This window comes from Anastrepha ludens, chromosome 4 (genome assembly GCF_028408465.1).
Source record: "Anastrepha ludens isolate Willacy chromosome 4, idAnaLude1.1, whole genome shotgun sequence".
In the NCBI taxonomy this organism is placed as follows: domain Eukaryota; kingdom Metazoa; phylum Arthropoda; class Insecta; order Diptera; family Tephritidae; genus Anastrepha; species Anastrepha ludens.
This window is the reverse complement of record NC_071500.1, coordinates 12,823,167-12,840,677: the sequence shown is the minus strand read 5'-3', so window position 1 is coordinate 12,840,677 and position 17,511 is coordinate 12,823,167. Positions and strand designations below refer to the sequence as shown.

Genomic DNA, 17,511 nt, shown 5'->3' with positions numbered 1-17,511 from the left:
AAAAAAGCTGCTATAGTAGTTCGGTACTAAGCTGCCAGAGTTGCGAAAAGTCACAACAAGGCTGTACGTGATGAATTTTAGTTTTTTGGATAGCATCCAAGTTGCACCTTAAATATTGTGGTTTCAAATAGATTACACCTATTGCTTTTAAAATCATTGGCATGCCACTTGATAGTCAATTTTATTCTCAAGAAAGTTCCGAAAGCGGTTGGGTATTGGGTAATGCTGCAAGAGCAATTTAGGCAAAATATGATGATTTATTTAATGAGTTGTGTAGTTTTGCCAAGCAGCTGCACTAAAGTTTCGCACATTATAATATATTTTTTTCTAAACTTCACTTCAATTCATGAACTATATTTTATATGTTTGTATTCACATGCAAATGTATTTATATTTATCACCAGTTTCTAATTTTAAACAAGAATTACAATTCATTGAATCTTACAACAATATTTTTTAGCCTGATACATGCAAATGAAAACAAAAATACGAACTTTTTTACAAGCCGAGAAACTTTGCGAACCGACTGGCACCCAAGACGAATTGAGTATCTAACATGGGGCCGTGTGTTAAATTGTGAGAGCACAAATTGATATTAAGCCTCCAAATGCAGTTTGTTTGTGTTTTATACGGAAGTCGCCGGGGCAAGAAAGTATAGGTGTGTGCATATAATTTCTTGTATTTGGTTGTTTTCATTGCTTTCGCCTACTCTTCATCTTCACAAATAAGTAATTCTCCTTCTTTTTGCTTGTTTATTAATGCGCTCTTACGCCACGGCGAATCCGGAAGGCGCAATCCTCTTCTTTATCATTCTTGATCAAGGCGAATTGAGTATCTACGGTGGCGCCATTGAAAACAAGTTACTTTATTATTCGCGATTTTGACAAGTCTGACGTCAGCTCAGTTCGCAATACAAAACAAACAAAAGTAGGAAAAGTTACATGTTTGTGAACAATGATTTGGTAGTATTTTGATTTGTGAGATTTAAACTAATCAAACTAATGAAATCGAGGTGCCGTGTGTTAAATTGTAAATTGTGAACGCACATATTAATATAAAGCCTCCAAATGCAGTTTGTTTGCGTTTTTATGCGGAAGTTGTCGTGGCAAGAAAGTATAGGCGTATGCGTATAATTTCTTGTATTTGGTTATTTCCATTGCTTTCACCTACTCTTCTTCTTTAAAACAAGTAATTCCCCTTCCTTTTGCTTGTTTATACATCCGCTCTTACAACACGGGGAATTCGAAATTCACAATCGTTATTGTATAATTCTTGATTCTTGACTGATACCAAAACCACACGAATGGCATACCAACAACATGAATTCACCAGAGATGCCAGTTGCCAAATCTATAAATAACGATCATTGTTAAACTAGATGAATTGAATCTTAAGTGACGCCATTAAAAAACAGTTACTTTATATTTTGGGATTTCGACAAATCTGACGTCAACTCTTTTGCAATACAGAACAAAAAGTTGTTGATTTATAGATCGACTCTTACGGTACGGCGAACTCGCAAGACGCAATCTTTTTCTCTATCATTCTTGGTTCACCACCAGACCCATTCGCAGAAGTAACAACGCGGTTGTTAAGGCCGATGATATCAATATCATCTCTTGAGACTGAATCACTCTATTACTTTTCCTTTATTTGCTTACAAGTTTAATTTCCAACTGAATACCTCATATGCATGCACCTCGGCTTAAATACATTTGTTTAATAACTATCATAATTTCTAGATCTGGCAGGTCCTTTCTTCTGGCGGGTTTTGTTGTTGTATTAGTTTACTCAAGGCGAATATATTAAAGTTGGTGTTGGTAAATCAGCTGATTTATTTTTTTTTTCGCTGTGTCCATGTGGCTGTCAGCATAGAATAAAGCAAGGCGAATAAATTTTTTGTTTTCTATTTTTCTAATACTTTGCCGTTACAATCAAACATACAAAATATTGTTTTTGGTCTAGTCCCGCCACCTTTAATAAATGCTCCTTGAGTTTACTTAATCCTGTCTGTGCGATGTAGTGACCTGTCCTCTTCGTCTAACTCGTCTAGCGGTAGGCCCAGAAAGCGTACACTGTCTCGCTATCTGCTGTCACCATCAAAGCTTATTCATGCTTTTATTTTGGCCTCTCGTTCTCTATTGTTGCCTGTCGGTTCGCGAAAGTTTGTTATTGCAATAAATATTGAGATTAAAAAAATTTGCTGTAATATTACGTTTCCACCGCAGCCGGAGTTTGGGTTCTCTGCCGCTATCGTGTTCTTAGCGCAAACACCAAACAAAACACCTGTCAAATCCCATACAAAATTAAAACACAACTCCATACCTAAACCCACTTTTCAAAGCGTGTTTTGTTGGGTTTGCATCTAATTTAATTATTAAGTGGTGGCAATGTTGCTCATTTTCCTCATTTATTATTGCATTCTTATCGAAACATGGCAACAATGATTGCAATTTGTCAATATGACATTTGATTGACGTTTAATATTTTTCTTGTGGTAAGCGTAAGTGGTGCGCGCAAAATATAAAATTAAAGTTCTTGATTTGGAGTTGGCGTTTTAGCTCTTAAGCTGGCCAAATAAGTCTTCAATCTTTCCTCAGGAATACTGAATCAACTCGTTGCGGATAGTATAACAGGTATTTCTTTTATTTATATATGTAATTTTATTTGTATTTACATCTAATTGTATAATGTTAATTTCTATTTATATATGTAGGCATGCCTGATTCGGTTGCTTCGCCAGCTCCATCAAATTCGCCGATATCACCTTCATGCTCCTCATTTTCAGCTGCTCCGTCTGCTTCGTTTTCATTTTCGCCACCATCGTCTCCAGCACTGAACGAAGCTTCCGCACCTGCAGCAAAAACAAAAAATGCGAAAGTAAGTGAATTAAACGAAACTATTAAATCTTGTATGACGGAAAACAATAAATTAACTGCTGAGTTAATTGAAATCGAGAAAAAAAAGGTTGCTGCTATTGAGTTATTGACAAAAAGTGTGGTTAGTTTCTTGGAGAGAAATTAATTAACTAAAACTTATAATTATAAATCCTTTGAAATATTGTTTGTGAAAGTGCTTAAAAATTAATATGTGAAATGATATTTAAGTTTTAATGAATTGTGCCTTTTAAAGTTGCACTATGTGCCTACTACTATCTTTTTTCAAAAATGAATAAAATGTTATTTTATAAAATTATGTATTAGAAATTTTATTGTTCTGGTGAAAAGTTGTTTTTCAAATTCAATCAATTGGACTCTTTGTGGCTTTTGTAGGTCGAAATATTTAAATAAATATTTGGTTTGAAGATAAAATTGTTTAAACCAAATAACCTTTTTAACCAATAAATTATGGTTAATTTAATAAAACATACGGGAGAATCTAGATGAAAAAAGTTATATTACTCACTGAAATATTCCTTTAACGCATTTCTTATCGATTCTCCTTCAGATCGGTCAACTGCATTGGTGCCGTATTGAATATTGCGCCTGGAATCGCGATGCATTTCCACTAGTCAATTTTCCAAAATTAAATCCTTCTCAGCAATCAAAAAATTATGTAAAACACATGCACATGGAATAACTGTGTTTACATTTTTGATGTGGTTATCCACGCCTTTTCCAATTCTCCTAAGTCTAAAATAGAACCTGTATTACCAATTTTTTAAAATATTAGAATCTCTAAGTTGTATTTACCGGGCTTTTAAATGGCCAAAAGCATTTTCCACAACACGCCGGCACTTAGACAATCTATAGTTGAATTTTTTTTGTTCGGGTGTATTGGTCACACTATGCGGATATGGCTTCATTAAATGCTGAGAGAGACGAAAAGCAGAGCCCCCTATAATATGGACTGGTATTTTTGTGGATCCATACAGCAAGCTCAATTAATCAAGAAGTGCACAACTTTGCAACTCGCGCTTTAGCGATGATTTTTCAAAAATTCCGGAGTCGTTGCATCTTCCAGGACTGCCGCAATGTATATAAACAAATCTATATTTTGCGTCTACCAAAGCCAATAGTACTACGGAATACCACCCTTTGTAGTTGTAGTAATCAATGGCTTCTTCCTTTCTTGGATGAATTTCAATATGACATCCATCTGTATAATAAAGATGCTTTTGATTAAACGTTATTTTTATCGCATTACTTATAAACCTACCTATTGCTCCAATACATTGTGGATAGCCCATTGCATTAAAATCTGCGACTCCATTCTCAATTTGCGCCCTTGTCAGTGGAAAATGTTTCAAATATATTGGAGCCAAAGATGTCCCAACTTCATTGCAAAACTCGATGAGTATTTTGCAAACAGTTGCTTTGCCTACTCCAAACAAATGTCCAATTGATCTGTATTCACTAGAAGATCCTAGTGCATACAGAGCAATTGCCACGCGCTTTTTTAGTGAAATCGGGTTTCGATAGTTCGTTTTTCTTTTGGCTATTTTTTCAAGTTTGCTGCACAATTTTTCAAAGCAGGATCTTTCCATTCGGAAATTATCTTTGAAAAACTTGTCCCCATTACTCTGGCAGTCTACTTCCCAAAAGGTACTGGAATGTTCCTAAAATATAATATACATGTACATTATACACAAATAATGTATCATAAATCTGTTTACCATACCAAAGACCATACACTTTGCGAACGTATTAAATTGGCAGCAACGCTTAAAATTATTTTATTTTCCCTTAACCTTTTTTTTAAATAATATGTGACCAACTCACTATCAATTATTTTAAAATAAAATGATAAAATCAACATAACAAATTGAATTTTATGCACCATTTTATAATTTTATCAATTTTTGTAATTTTTATTTCACAATGTCAACAAAAGACAGTTCAAACACAATTTCTCCCAAACTTCTGGTGGAAACAGTTGACAGTTCTCCCAAACACAACTCCTGCAAACACGGTGTTTGCTTTTGGTGGAAACGTAATATAAACATCATTGCGTTATTGTAAACAATTTTACCAGAGAATGAATTTTAGACGAAAACATTTTACATCCCAAAAATTTAGCTTTACGTACAAATGCAATTTGGCGTCCACGTGACAGGGAACGTGTTAATAATAATTTTCTGAAGAGTATTTCCTATACGGGTTCTGTTAATTTCCAAATTGAGGTATGTGCCAGCACTAAACCTTTTCTATTAAATCCATGCTCTCTAAATTTAGTTTAATCGATAAAAATCATCGCTTTGAGTAACATCGATGCATCGTTTGCATCTCTATTTCCACTGTAGTCACTTGTTTCCCGGTAAATAAAGGAACTTATCAAAAACAAAGAAGAAACAATGCGTTTAGTAAGTGAATATTGATTTATAAATTCGAACACATTTAGTGAAACATTGCACTATTTTATGTAGTATTGTTTAAGCAACGATTTGGCGAAGCACTGCTACGTTATAACCTTTAAAGGACTACGTATTATGCTTGATTGTGGGCTCACCGAACAGACGGTGTTGAATTTTTTACCGCTTCCATTCGTGCAGAGCGTCAAATTATCGAACCTCCCGAATTGGATACCAAACCGTGAACATGATCCTCAAATGGATGGCGAACTGAAGGAGTGTTGTGGTCGAGTTTTCGTCGATTCCGCACCCGAGTTCACCTTACCCATGGATAAGATGGTTGATTTTAGTGAGATTGATGTGATCTTAATATCCAACTACCTGAATATGCTCGCGCTACCCTTCATAACGGAACACACTGGTTTTAAAGGAAAAGTGTATGCAACAGAGCCCACATTGCAGATCGGGCGTTTTTTCCTCGAAGAACTAGTGGAATATATTGAGGTTGCGCCAAAAGCGAGTACGGCGCATCTATGGAAAGATGTCTTACATTTACTACCTAGTCCATTAAGTGAGGCATTTCGTCCTAAAAAATGGAAAACTATATTTAGCTTGAAAGATGTGCATAACAGCCTGGCACGCGTTACCATTATGGGTTACGATGAAAAATTGGTAAAATCCGTTAACGCTTCACATACAACAATAAAAATTAAATATTTTCTGTATATTTTAAGGACATATTGGGTGCATTTATAGCAACGCCGGTTAGTTCTGGATATTGTTTAGGTTCGAGCAATTGGGTGCTAAGTACGGCACATGAAAAGATCTGTTACGTTAGTGGTTCCTCAACATTAACTACACATCCGCGCCCCATTAATCAGTCGGCACTTAAACATGCTGACGTTTTAATAATGACTGGGCTAACTCAGGCCCCAACTGTTAATCCAGATACGAAGTTGGGTGAGCTATGTATGAATGTCGGTAAGTAAATACGTAATTAGCCAGTGGTCAATTGACCGTTTTTTAAACTTTCATCTTGACAATATCATTACAGCTTTAACGATCCGTAATAATGGCTCTGCACTGATACCTTGTTACCCTTCTGGTGTGGTATATGACCTCTTTGAATGCCTTACACAGAATTTGGAAAATGCTGGATTGAATAATGTACCTATGTTCTTCATTTCACCTGTAGCCGACCACTCATTAGCTTATTCAAACATTTTGGCAGAATGGCTGAGTTCGGCAAAACAAAATAAAGTTTATCTGCCCGATGATCCATTTCCTCACGCATTTTATTTACGTAATTCGAAATTGAAACACTACAAGCATGTGTTTTCGGAAGGGTTCAGCAAGGATTTTCGGCAGGTAATTTTATTTCATTATTAACGGCTGGCGATTCTATGTAATTACCACAACTTGATAACCATATTACATTCCCTCTGAAAAGTGTATTTAATGTTTTTGTTGTTTTGTTGAATCATTGTTTATTTCCACTAGCATTCATACATACATAAATCTATTTAATTGATTTAAAAATAACGCCTTTTTCCTTAGCCTTGTGTGGTATTTTGTGGACATCCAAGCTTGCGATTTGGCGATGCTGTGCATTTTATAGAAATGTGGGGTCATAATGTCAACAACTCCATTATATTTACAGGTAACTTTAAAATTGCATCACGTAACATAACAAGTTGTAAGTAAAATTTCTTCTAGAACCCGATTTTCCCTACCTTCAAGTATTAGCGCCGTTTCAACCACTTGCTATGAAAGCGTTTTATTGTCCCATCGACACGTCACTAAATTATCAGCAAGCAAATAAATTAATAAAAGAGCTAAAGCCCAATGTTTTGGTTATACCAGAAGCTTACACTAAACCACATCCAAATGCACCGAATCTATTTATCGAGCAACCAGTAAGTTCATAGTGGCAAATATTATATCAATCCACTTATATTATATTTTTAGGACAAAAAAATTATAACGTTTAAATGTGGTGAAATCATTCGTTTGCCCTTGAAGCGCAAATTAGATCGTGTTTTTATAACGTATGATATGGCACACAAAATTTTACCACGAGATGTGGGTAACGGCATATCCGTGTCCACCATTACTGGCATTCTCGAAGTTAAAGACAAGGTGCACAATATACAACCATGCACTGAGACGACAGATGACAAACCAAGTGGCAGTAAAATGCTACCTCCTAGTCGAGAAAATGTGTTCAAGAATATGAAGTACGAGTATGGTACCCTTGACGTAGACACACTTAAAAAACGTCTTGTACAAGATGGCATTACAAACATTAAAGTCGAACGCACTGGCAACGTAGTTACATTACATTTGGTCAATGAGGATACAACGATTAAATTTGATGAGAATGAAACGCACATAATATGTGGCGGAAAACAGTCTTTACGACTGAAATTACGTGATTCAGTACTAAAATGCTTACAAAGTTTTTAAATAGAATTGTGGGATTTATAAGAAACAAATGAAATTTAACTTCTATTTGCTGGATAAAACATGTGCACAGCGGGCACAAACGCTATCGATGTTTTCTACTGCATAGCGTCGACAGCGAGCACACAGGGCTACATTTAATTTCTGCATCTTAATGCTGCACGAATCAACATTATGGGATGGATGTAGGGATACGCTTTGGACTTGAAGAAGCTCACAAAGCTCTGAATTTGACACTTGTACTCCCAGTTCTCCGTCGTGTAGTGCTCGAAGCAGTTGCATTTGTTCATTGCTTTCGTCAAAGAAAATTTGTACTTCTAGATTAAATGAATTTGTACTACCGGCCTGCTGGTTGATTAATCGTTTAATTTCCAGTGCAGCATTTATAGTATTTTTCGCGTTAGTGTCCATCCATTCAGAATTCGCACTAAAACTTTGTTGGTGAAATGCGCTACTAGGATCTGTATAAAATAAAATGGAAGATCGATCAGCTCAGTTTCATATATTTAAATAGTTTAATATAGGCATACCGTAAAAATTCCAACTTTCCTCCACTAAGAAAGGCGTAAGCGGCCACAGTGTGGTACAAAGTATTTTATAACAGTTAAGCAGAGTGAAACGTATATTTCTTAAGTCGACGTCATCGCCACAATAGAGGCGATCCTTTATGGTATGCACATAAATGGCCGAAACTTGGTTGGTCACAAAGTTTTGCACGCTAGTTACTACACGATTGTATTCATATGCATCATATAATTGCCTTATCTACATAAAATAAATATAAGAGTGTTATGTACGAATAGAACAATGGATTTTTCGTACCTCATTTTCGTATTCCACTAAAGCGCTTAAAATGTATCGATTTAAGTAAATGTTTTTGCTGTCAAGCAAACTATCGTCTTTTTCTGATTTCTCCCTGATTACACCATTTAAAAAGCGTAAGATAGCGCGTATTTTGTGAACGCTATCTGCGGATTGTTGCATCAACTTCTCACTGACCGTTATGGACATGTTTTGAGCGCCATGTGAAGCCACCCACCACCTAAATGAGTTTAAATGAAATGTTAAATCGGCAGATCAAAGTTTTTTACACAGCATTTCGTACCTCAAAACATCGACTCCATATTTATTAATGATATCGTTTGGTGAGATAACATTGCCGAGTGATTTCGACATTTTGTGGCCCTTGTCGTCGACCGTGAAACCATGTACAAATATCGATCTAGAGATTAAAATAGAAATATAATATTAACGTAGCCGAAAGCAAGAGAGGTTCGATTTATAAATTTGTTTCTGTATACCAAATTATCCTTAAGAACTTCGCTAAGGACCCAAAATAGTGACTGCTTTGTTTTCATTATTAGATATCCTACCGAATGTGAAGCAGAAATGAAAAGTGACTACTCACTTATAGGGTGAACGATTTCTCGCCGCAATACTTGTCAGCAACGATGATTGGAACCAGCCACCGAACTGATCATATCCTTCAAGGTAGACGTCTGCCACTTTCTCATCACGTAGCACGCTTGACCATGTACTGCCTGAATCGAACCATATATCAAATATGTCTCCACCTTGTTCCAAATCAACAGCACGCATATTAAATTGGTCCAAAATATTTTGAGGTATAATTTCTTCGACGCTTTTCGACCACCAAAAATCAACATTGCCTTCTTTCTCTATGAGAGCACAGATATGATTGATCAGAGGCCTGTAAGCGGTATTGCAGCAGTGTTAAATAGTAGCAAATTATTTTACTTTTCAATACTCAACTTATTTAAAAAAATATTTTTCGTGGCTCGTTCATAAAAAACTGGTATGGGCACGCCCCAGATACGTTGGCGTGATATGCACCAATATGGCCGTTTGCGCACTTGAGACATCAGCGTTTTTCTACTCGCATCCGCTTGTACACGGGGATACACATTGATTTTGCTGATCTAAATGTTAGGAGCCATAAAAAGCAAGAATTTTATGTTATATCAAATAATATAAAATTGGTGTGTCATTTTAAAGTTAACCTCTTCAATAGCGCGGTCTTTTAGCTGTTCTGTATTCATAAACCATTGCTCACTGGCACGTATTATCACAGGCTTTTTCGTACGCCAATCAATTGGGTATGAATGTGTAAGCTTGCCAACATGTATCAAATCTGTTGCAATGCTTTGCAACACTATTTCATCACCTTCGCCAAGTACAGGTTTTCCCCTAAGTATGCTAGGAGCGTCCAAGGAATATAAACCGTCTTCATTTACAAAACACGTCTGCGGGGGTATAAGAGTGTTACTTAATAAATATTTTAGCATTGATTCTAGGAAACACTAACCACTGGCAATTTATTCTCAAGACCAATCAAAAAGTCTTCAGGCCCATGAGCTGGTGCGGTATGCACAAAACCAGTACCCTTTGTTTCCTGCACATGAGCTGCATCGAAGAATGGCAAATTTTTCTTCTCTGTGAAAATTGGATGCTGGTAGGTACACTTAGATAGTTCTGTAGCCATCAATGTCTGTACTCGCTCATATGAAATGCTGGTAGTATCCTCAAAATTGCTTAATAAACTCGTTGCAATGAGGTACAAATGATTACCGAAATTCGGCAATTTAATCACACTGTATTCTAGCGATGAATTGTAGCAAATTGCTTGATTACTAGGTAGTGTCCATGGTGTCGTTGTCCAAATCAAAGCGTATAAATTAGTATTGGGAGCTAAACTGATACTACTGGGCACTTCCGTTAATAGTAAACGTAAGTATACTGATGGACTAACGAAGTTCTCGTCGTATTCCAGTTCTGCTTCAGCTAAAGCTGTTCTGAAAAGTACAAGGAAATGCCAATATCATGCAATACATTAAAAAATATGACGTACCCCGACGAAGGTGACCAATATACCGGCTTCAAAGCTCGGTATACCAAACCTCGCTCATATAAATCCATGAACATCTTTAACTGATTTATTATAAAGTTCGGTCGCATTGTAAGATAAATGTTTTCCTCATTAAGCCAATCACTTAGCACACCCCAAGAACGAAACTCGTGTTTTTGTCGTTGCATTGCACTTAAAGCGAAATCGCGAGCTTAAAAAGAAAATAATATATAATTTATTTGCGTACTTAGGAAAGAGGTGAAAGGTGTAGCTTGAAATAATCTTGAACTTCTGATTTTTTAAACATATTTGTATGCATTTAAAATAAGTTATATTCGTATTTACACATATGTCGTATGCTGAGCGCATCTTTGTCTTTGGTCTTCTCATTCTTTTTAGCGGTTGCTTTCAACTCAATCGGCAAACCATGACAGTCCCAACCAGGTATGTAATGCACTTTTCGACCTTGCGCCACATGCTGACGTATAGTGATATCCTTCAGAATCTGCAAAAGAATTGTACATTGAAATTTATATATAATATGTACATATATACGTTTGTCACTTTTAAAATTTAAACACAATAATTTATAACCTTATTTACGGCGTGGCCCATGTGCAGATCTCCATTCGCGTATGGTGGACCATCGTGTAGCACAAAGGTTGGCTCACGATTATGCTTAAGCTGGTAGCAATATGCCTCGGAAAGCACTCCCTGCAATAAGTAGATAATTTCAGACTATGCCTTATTTACCTTACTAATTAACTTACTTTACCTCAACCAATTGACGCTCTATTTCCAAACGTTTTGAAGCACTTAAACGATTTGGAAATTTTGTTGTTGGTAAATTAATAGTATCCGTATATTTTATAGGTGGTTTTGCCGCTTGTTTTATTGAAAAACATCTTACACAACGAGAATAAATTATCACCCTCAACATTTTGTTTTCATTAAACAAATGTCATCGAAGCTGTTGGGAGATGTGTTCCGGCAAATCAGCTGCGAATTGAGTTCATATCCGAATTGGCAGTTTCAGGTGGAAATATCGACAACACAGGTCTACATAGTTTTTATTTTGTATTAAGAGCTCGTTGCCGATTCTGTCAATTTGTATCAAAACTGCCCCATCATTTTTCCTTGGTCCTTGGGCCCAACTTTTTTTGAAATATTTAAAATATTCTATTTTCTTTTTTATATATTCTCAATTTTAGTAAAAATTTTGAAAAGTGGTAGAATTAAAGAGTAACTAGTACTTCTAACTCGCCTTATACTATGTGCCAAAGTGCATTTATTGAAGGTGGTGGCACTAGACCAACAACAATGTTTTGTACGTTTGATTGTCTCGGCAAGGTATTGGCGAACTAGAAAACAAAAAATTAATTTGCCCTGTTTTATTCTGTGCTGACAGCTACATGGACACAGGAAAAAAACAAATCAGCTGATTTACCAAGACCACCTTTAATACATTCGGCTTGCTATGTTCCCACCTTACGTAATTCGCTCTCACGTTCGTAATTCGCCCGCACATCGTAATTCACTTTCGAATTACGTATACGCTATACAAAAGTTTGAGAGCGAATTACCTCGTTTGTAAATAATTCAGTCTCGATTTTCCTGCGAATTACAAACAAATCGCCATCTCCTTTAATTTTTATCAGAAATTTATCCAAATTAGTAAGCAGAAACAAACGAACCAAACGAAATGGTAAGCAAAGAAACATGGTGACCAAACGTTTTAATAACCAGAAACAATGGAAGTAAACATAAAATTCGTGATAAAAATATTATACCGTGGAGGTTTCTGAATATATCAAGATTGTGAAACAAGGTGAAATTATTTTCAGGGACTGATCGACCTTCTCCTAAATGCTTTCAATGATACTTTCGATGCGAAAAGTTTAACTTGGAAGAAAATAGTACCTTTGTATGAACAGGTGAATTTTTTTTTATAAATATCATTGGTAATTATTTTAGTAGTAAACTTTCTGGGAGACAGACTGCCGGCGAATTCATTAAAGGGCCAATAACAATGTTGTGCATATTAAAATGTCACGGCAAAGTAAAAGGATAAACGACGCCAAACAGCCGACAAGCAATTAGAGTTAGAAGTATATGATGATGGCGCGCATTGAACGGTTTTTCGTCATTTCATTTTGTATTGGTGCCTTAATGTACACGGCGAAAGAAAAAAACAAATGAACCGGTCTACGAATATGATTTAATAGATTCGCATTACCCAGCGCACTGATGAATAAGACAAATCGTTTCCACGACAGTCGGTTCTACGTTACATAGGTTCGCTTTGGAACAAATTGTTGTCTACCAAGTTTGCCGTGCTCAGCTGACAAACCGTAGTTATCGACATGGATCGATAGTTCTCATGCAGCTAAACAAAAAAAACCGATATGTTAATTTGACCATCATACATAATTATGGCGCCTAGTATTGTAGACACCTTATAAACATAATTGAATTAACATTTTATTCGAATACAGTGGCAATATTATCTATGGCGGCAATAACAGACACTATTTACAAAAGTTCGTTTTCGTCACCCATTTCTAGCTTAGATTTTTGGGGGAAATCCCCATTTGTTCTCCCGCCCCTTTTAAAAAAAGGGGTATAAGGGGGGGTAGAGGGGGTATTCTACTATCCAAAAGTGAAAACCTCACTGGCCGGAGGCTTATAGTTTTTAAGTTATTTGAGTTTAAAAATTGTAAAATTGACCAAGAAGCCTCCTATTTTGGTTACTACAACCAGCCGAAGTGCTGCCAGACATCGTATAATTAAACAATTTTAGAAGATAATAAATGACTAGAAATACAAAATTTTACAAATTATTTCTATATGATATACGTCTATTCATATATATATATATATATATATGATATATATATTTTTAATTCCACATTTTCACTATATTATGAATATATGATATATATATATACATATATATATTTAAAAAAAAAGAAAAAAAAGCGCCGCAGGCGAAAATCGCGCGATTTTTAATTCCAAATTTTCCCTATATTATGAATATATGATATATATATATACATATATATATTTAAAAAAAAAGAAAAAAAAGCGCCGCAGGCGAAAATTTGGAATAAAAAAGCGCGCGATTTTTAATTCCAAATTTTCACTATATTATACATATATATATTTAAAAAAAAAGAAAAAAAAAGCGCCGCAGGCGAAAATTTGGAATAAAAAATCGCGCGATTTTTAATTCCAAATTTTCCCTATGTTATGAATATATGATATATATATATACATATATATATTTAAAAAAAAAAAGAAAAAAAAGCGCCGCAGGCGATAATTTGGAATAAAAAATCGCGCGCTTTTTAATTCCAAATTTTCCCTATATTATGAATATATTATATATATTCTTTTTTATATATTAAATATCTATATATAAAAAAGAATAATTAAAACATTTTGCGTAAAACTTTTTTCTGCGTAGGCGGCCTACGGCCGCACTTCAAAAAAATAACCCTTAATAGTGCAACACCGTCTCCGATGCACATAGGAGTTTTACGTGAAGCGGAACTGTATTTCGAAAATCATATCGATATTGTATTTATATATATTTATGAACTCAATATATACACCTTAGAGGTTGTAAACCCCCATTCCTTCATTATTCTAACAGAAAAGAGTGTGTGGAAATTATGTTCCTATGTTGCTTCGTTTTCAATCGCATTCTATTATTTTTTTTTATTTTTTGCTTCTGGCAGCACTCCATTCAGCCAAGCTTTTCAGTTATTGTAAATTTAGCTGGCATATTTGGAGTTAGCAACTTAAGAATGCAATATAAATGGTTAATTTGTGGTATAAATAAATAAAAAGAGTTAAAAACGTGTGTGTATGTTAATATAGTTTCAATATTTATTAAAATAAATGTGATAAATGCACTTATTCTATCAAAATTTGGTGAAGGTAAAAGACAAATTTTATCAACAAATAACTTAAAAACTATTATTAACAGAATAGTGTTGGTGCTAGTTTTAGCAAAATAAGCACGAAGTGAACATCTCCTGTGAATTTCATTGAAAAATTCGTAATATTTCTCTCAAAAGAAGTGATGGGAGAACACATGGGGTCGGAGCCTTGACAATTTTTACTAAGTTTTGGCAACTGAACTGCAAACTAGATAATTGCCAAAGAATTGTTCGCGCGCTTTTAAGGAATTTTAAAATGACGCAGGAAGTTAGAGTGTTGCAATGCTTTGACTGTAAAATCTACCAAGTAAATTTTGTCAGCATCAGTTTAGTCAAAGGTTACTAATTTACTTTTATTTCTTAAGGTCGATTTGGTAAAAAAGGCGAAAAAATGGACTTGCAAAGTTTGTAATGCCAAGCAGAGTTTACAGGGCGAATATTTTCGTGGAAGTGGACCGGAATGCCGTACGCGGGTACAGGAGCTGAATAAACAACGCGAACTAAATGCCCTGAACAAGGATAAGATTGCATTCGAGCTAGCGAAAAATTCTGAATGCAGTATAGAAACCGCCATGGAGCACCAGATACCACAAGGAATGTCAAGCGAACTTGAGCAGAAAACAGTTCCCAGTAGATTTTCACATTTTGTAGCTAAAAATACTGAAGCATTTGAGAGAAATAACGATAAATTTCAACTGCACATTGATAACCAAAGCATACAACAGAGGACAACGCCAAAATCTACAAGTATTAAACGCTCCTCCGTGGAAAATGGAGATTTCAAAAGCACCAAAAAATGTAGCAAGTGGGATTTGTATCTATAAGAGTAATATATTTTCATGAGCAAAGGATTTGAAATGCTTTGTTGTTGTTGTTTTAACAGCATAGTTAGCCCTGTCAGTGTAAGTATATCATCGGTCGTCTTCGTCTAGCTCATCTAAGGGTAGGCCCAGGAAACATGCTGTTTCGACAGGTTGGGTCCAGAGGGAGAGGGGGGTTAGATGAGTCGGTTTGAGGGGGCATGTGAAGAGGTGGTTAGTGTCGTGTCGGTACCTTCACATGCCGGACATGTGTTTGATATGTCGGGGTCAATTCTGGATAAGTAGGAGTTTAACCTGCTACAATATCCAGAACGTAATTGTGCCAATGTTACACGAGTCTCACGGGGAAGCTGGAGCTCTTCATCTGCAATGGGTGGTGGTTGGACTCCGATTACGGCATTCACAGGACGGGAGTTCATGAAGGTGGTAAGTGTCTCCCGGTGAATGTCGTTTATTGACTGTCTAAATACTGTCCGGTCCAGTAGGTTTCGGTCAGTTTTGTCCAGGAGTTCGTCAGCGTAGTCTAGGAGGTGTCTCCTGACGTGCCTGGGAGGCGGCTCAGGCTCAAGCAGGTGTCTGCAGGGGTGAAACCTGCGGTAATACCCCAGCAGGAACTGCTTGCTGAGCAATTTGTTGTGCTCCGCAACTGGGAGCATTTGTGCCTCGTTGTGTGGATGTCGGATGGGTGACATCAGGAGGCACCCGGTCGCTGTCCGAATGGCGGTATTTTGACATGTCTGAAGCTTTGTCCACAGCGAATCACTAGTTCCAGGCGACCAGACAGGCGCAGCATAGTTTAGAACCGGCCGGCCAATTGCCTTAAATGTCGAAAGCAACAGTTCTTTGTCATTGCCCCAAGTGCTGCCGGCCAGCGATTTGAGGACCTTGTTGCGATTTTGGACTTTTGTGGCAATTGCGGTTGTATGCGCGGAGAAGGAGAGCAAGCTGTCAAAGGTTACACCCAAGATTTTGGGGTTATTTACAGTCGGAATTGGTGTGTCGTCGACTTTTACCTTTAGGGACAACTTGACCTCCTTTGTCCAGGTGGTGAAAAGGGTCGCCGTGGACTTGGTGGGGGAAAGTTGGAGATTCCTCGCAGTTAAAAAGCGAGAAAGGTCGGTGAGGTAGTTGTTCACTTTGGAACACAGGCCATCGATGTCATTGCCCGACGCCATTATCGTGCAATCGTCAGCGTATGAGATCAGGGAAACTCCCGCTGGTGGTTGGGGGAGCTTCGAGATGTAGAAGTTAAAAAGCAAGGGTGAAAGGACACCACCCTGCGGTACACCTTGCTTAATCTTCCTCTGCTTTGATATTTGATCTCGAAAAATCACTGACGAGTGCCGACCGCTCAGGTAGTTCGCGGACTACCTCTTCAGCCCTGGCGGGAGTGTCGACTGATAAATATCATCTAGTAGCGTGGAATGGCTGACTGTATCGAAAGCCTTCTTTAGGTCCAACGCTACTAGGACAGTCCTCTCGCAGGGGCGGTTTTGGTTAAGCCCGCGATTTATCTGGGCGTTTATGGCGGTGAGTGCAGTGGTGGTGCTGTGCACTCGTCGGAATCCGTGCTGATGTGGGGCTGGGGCCAGGTGTGTCGTGTAGAGTGGGAGTAGGAGGGCTTCAAGTGTCTTCACTACTGGGGAAAGGAGAGTTATCGGCCGATAAGACTCCCCTTGGTTGGCGGGCTTCCCAGGTTTCAGTAGTGGGACCACTCTCCCTGCTTTCCACTTGTCAGGGATGATGAGAGTGGCCAGGGACAAATTGAAGACCCTTGTGAGGTATCCTACTCCCAGGGGTCCCAGATGCTTCAGCATCAGCGCGTTTAATCCGTCAGGGCCAATGGCTTTCGATGATTTCGACTCGTTGATGGCCCCCTGAACGTCATCACCGGAGAAAGTAAGTGGCGCACTGTCGCTCGTCAGTTTGTGCAGCCTTCTGGTAACACGACGTTTGGTTCTGTCGCCCGGAGGATGCAGTATGAACAGCCGGCTAAAATAGCTCGCGCATCTCTTCGGGTCCGACGAAGTACAACCGTTGAAGGTGATAGCCACCTTGTCGTTGTGTTTCGTCGGGTTCGACAGGGACCTAACGGTGGACCAGAGCTTACTCACTCCGGAGGTGAGG

The 17,511-nt window shown here is 37.3% G+C and overlaps 4 protein-coding genes across 6 annotated transcripts; 2 read left to right on the top strand and 2 right to left on the bottom strand.

Moving 5' to 3' along the window:
• Positions 1–3,698: 3,698 nt before the first annotated feature.
• On the bottom strand, positions 3,699–4,557 carry LOC128861679 (uncharacterized). Its single transcript, XM_054099982.1, has 2 exons — positions 4,159–4,557; positions 3,699–4,098 (listed from the first exon to the last, which is right to left on the bottom strand). The coding sequence occupies exons 1-2, from the start codon at positions 4,484–4,486 to the stop codon at positions 3,884–3,886; spliced, it is 543 nt and encodes a 180-aa protein (XP_053955957.1). The 5' UTR covers positions 4,487–4,557; the 3' UTR covers positions 3,699–3,883.
• A 636-nt stretch (positions 4,558–5,193) lies between these two features.
• LOC128859611 (integrator complex subunit 9) lies at positions 5,194–7,756 on the top strand. The gene is made up of 7 exons (XM_054096556.1): positions 5,194–5,302; positions 5,366–5,962; positions 6,025–6,271; positions 6,345–6,658; positions 6,848–6,950; positions 7,007–7,206; positions 7,259–7,756. Exons 1-7 carry the CDS (start codon positions 5,294–5,296, stop codon positions 7,754–7,756), a joined length of 1,968 nt encoding a protein of 655 aa, XP_053952531.1. The 5' UTR covers positions 5,194–5,293.
• A 42-nt stretch (positions 7,757–7,798) lies between these two features.
• On the bottom strand, positions 7,799–12,018 carry LOC128859610 (isoleucine--tRNA ligase, mitochondrial). Of its 2 annotated transcripts, none has more exons than XM_054096554.1 (12): positions 11,395–12,018; positions 11,214–11,333; positions 10,965–11,124; positions 10,623–10,830; positions 10,080–10,566; positions 9,775–10,017; positions 9,527–9,693; positions 9,162–9,464; positions 8,859–8,975; positions 8,576–8,795; positions 8,284–8,518; positions 7,799–8,214 (listed from the first exon to the last, which is right to left on the bottom strand). In XM_054096554.1, the coding sequence occupies exons 1-12, from the start codon at positions 11,557–11,559 to the stop codon at positions 7,799–7,801; spliced, it is 2,841 nt and encodes a 946-aa protein (XP_053952529.1). In that variant the 5' UTR covers positions 11,560–12,018. The 2 variants fall into 2 exon arrangements, with proteins under 2 accessions (XP_053952529.1, XP_053952530.1); XM_054096555.1 differs by having other exon boundaries at positions 11,390–11,475.
• A 2,352-nt stretch (positions 12,019–14,370) lies between these two features.
• On the top strand, positions 14,371–15,414 carry LOC128859612 (MRN complex-interacting protein). 2 transcript variants are annotated; one of them, XM_054096559.1, is made up of 2 exons: positions 14,371–14,561; positions 14,929–15,414. In XM_054096559.1, the coding sequence occupies exons 1-2, from the start codon at positions 14,532–14,534 to the stop codon at positions 15,385–15,387; spliced, it is 489 nt and encodes a 162-aa protein (XP_053952534.1). In that variant the 5' UTR covers positions 14,371–14,531; the 3' UTR covers positions 15,388–15,414. The 2 variants fall into 2 exon arrangements, with proteins under 2 accessions (XP_053952534.1, XP_053952533.1); XM_054096558.1 differs by having other exon boundaries at positions 14,372–14,870.
• The last annotated feature ends 2,097 nt before the right edge of the window (positions 15,415–17,511 follow it).

Bases quoted from the DNA above. Each gene is read 5' to 3' on its own strand.
- LOC128861679 (XM_054099982.1), bottom strand. From the start codon at position 4,486: ATGGAAAGATCCTGCTTTGAAAAATTGTGCAGCAAACTTGAAAAAATA. The intron at 4,099-4,158 runs GTAGGTTTATAA...TTTATTATACAG, and splicing joins ACAATGTATTGGAGCAATAG to ATGGATGTCATATTGAAATT.
- LOC128859611 (XM_054096556.1), top strand. The intron at 6,951-7,006 runs GTAACTTTAAAA...AATTTCTTCTAG, and splicing joins CAACTCCATTATATTTACAG to AACCCGATTTTCCCTACCTT. The intron at 7,207-7,258 runs GTAAGTTCATAG...TTATATTTTTAG, and splicing joins ATCTATTTATCGAGCAACCA to GACAAAAAAATTATAACGTT.
- LOC128859610 (XM_054096554.1), bottom strand. From the start codon at position 11,559: ATGTTGAGGGTGATAATTTATTCTCGTTGTGTAAGATGTTTTTCAATA. The intron at 9,465-9,526 runs GTTGAGTATTGA...TACCGCTTACAG, and splicing joins AAAAATATTTTTTTAAATAA to GCCTCTGATCAATCATATCT. The intron at 8,796-8,858 runs GTACGAAATGCT...AAACTCATTTAG, and splicing joins TATGGAGTCGATGTTTTGAG to GTGGTGGGTGGCTTCACATG.
- LOC128859612 (XM_054096558.1), top strand. From the start codon at position 14,820: ATGACGCAGGAAGTTAGAGTGTTGCAATGCTTTGACTGTAAAATCTAC. The intron at 14,871-14,928 runs GTAAATTTTGTC...TTATTTCTTAAG, and splicing joins TTGACTGTAAAATCTACCAA to GTCGATTTGGTAAAAAAGGC.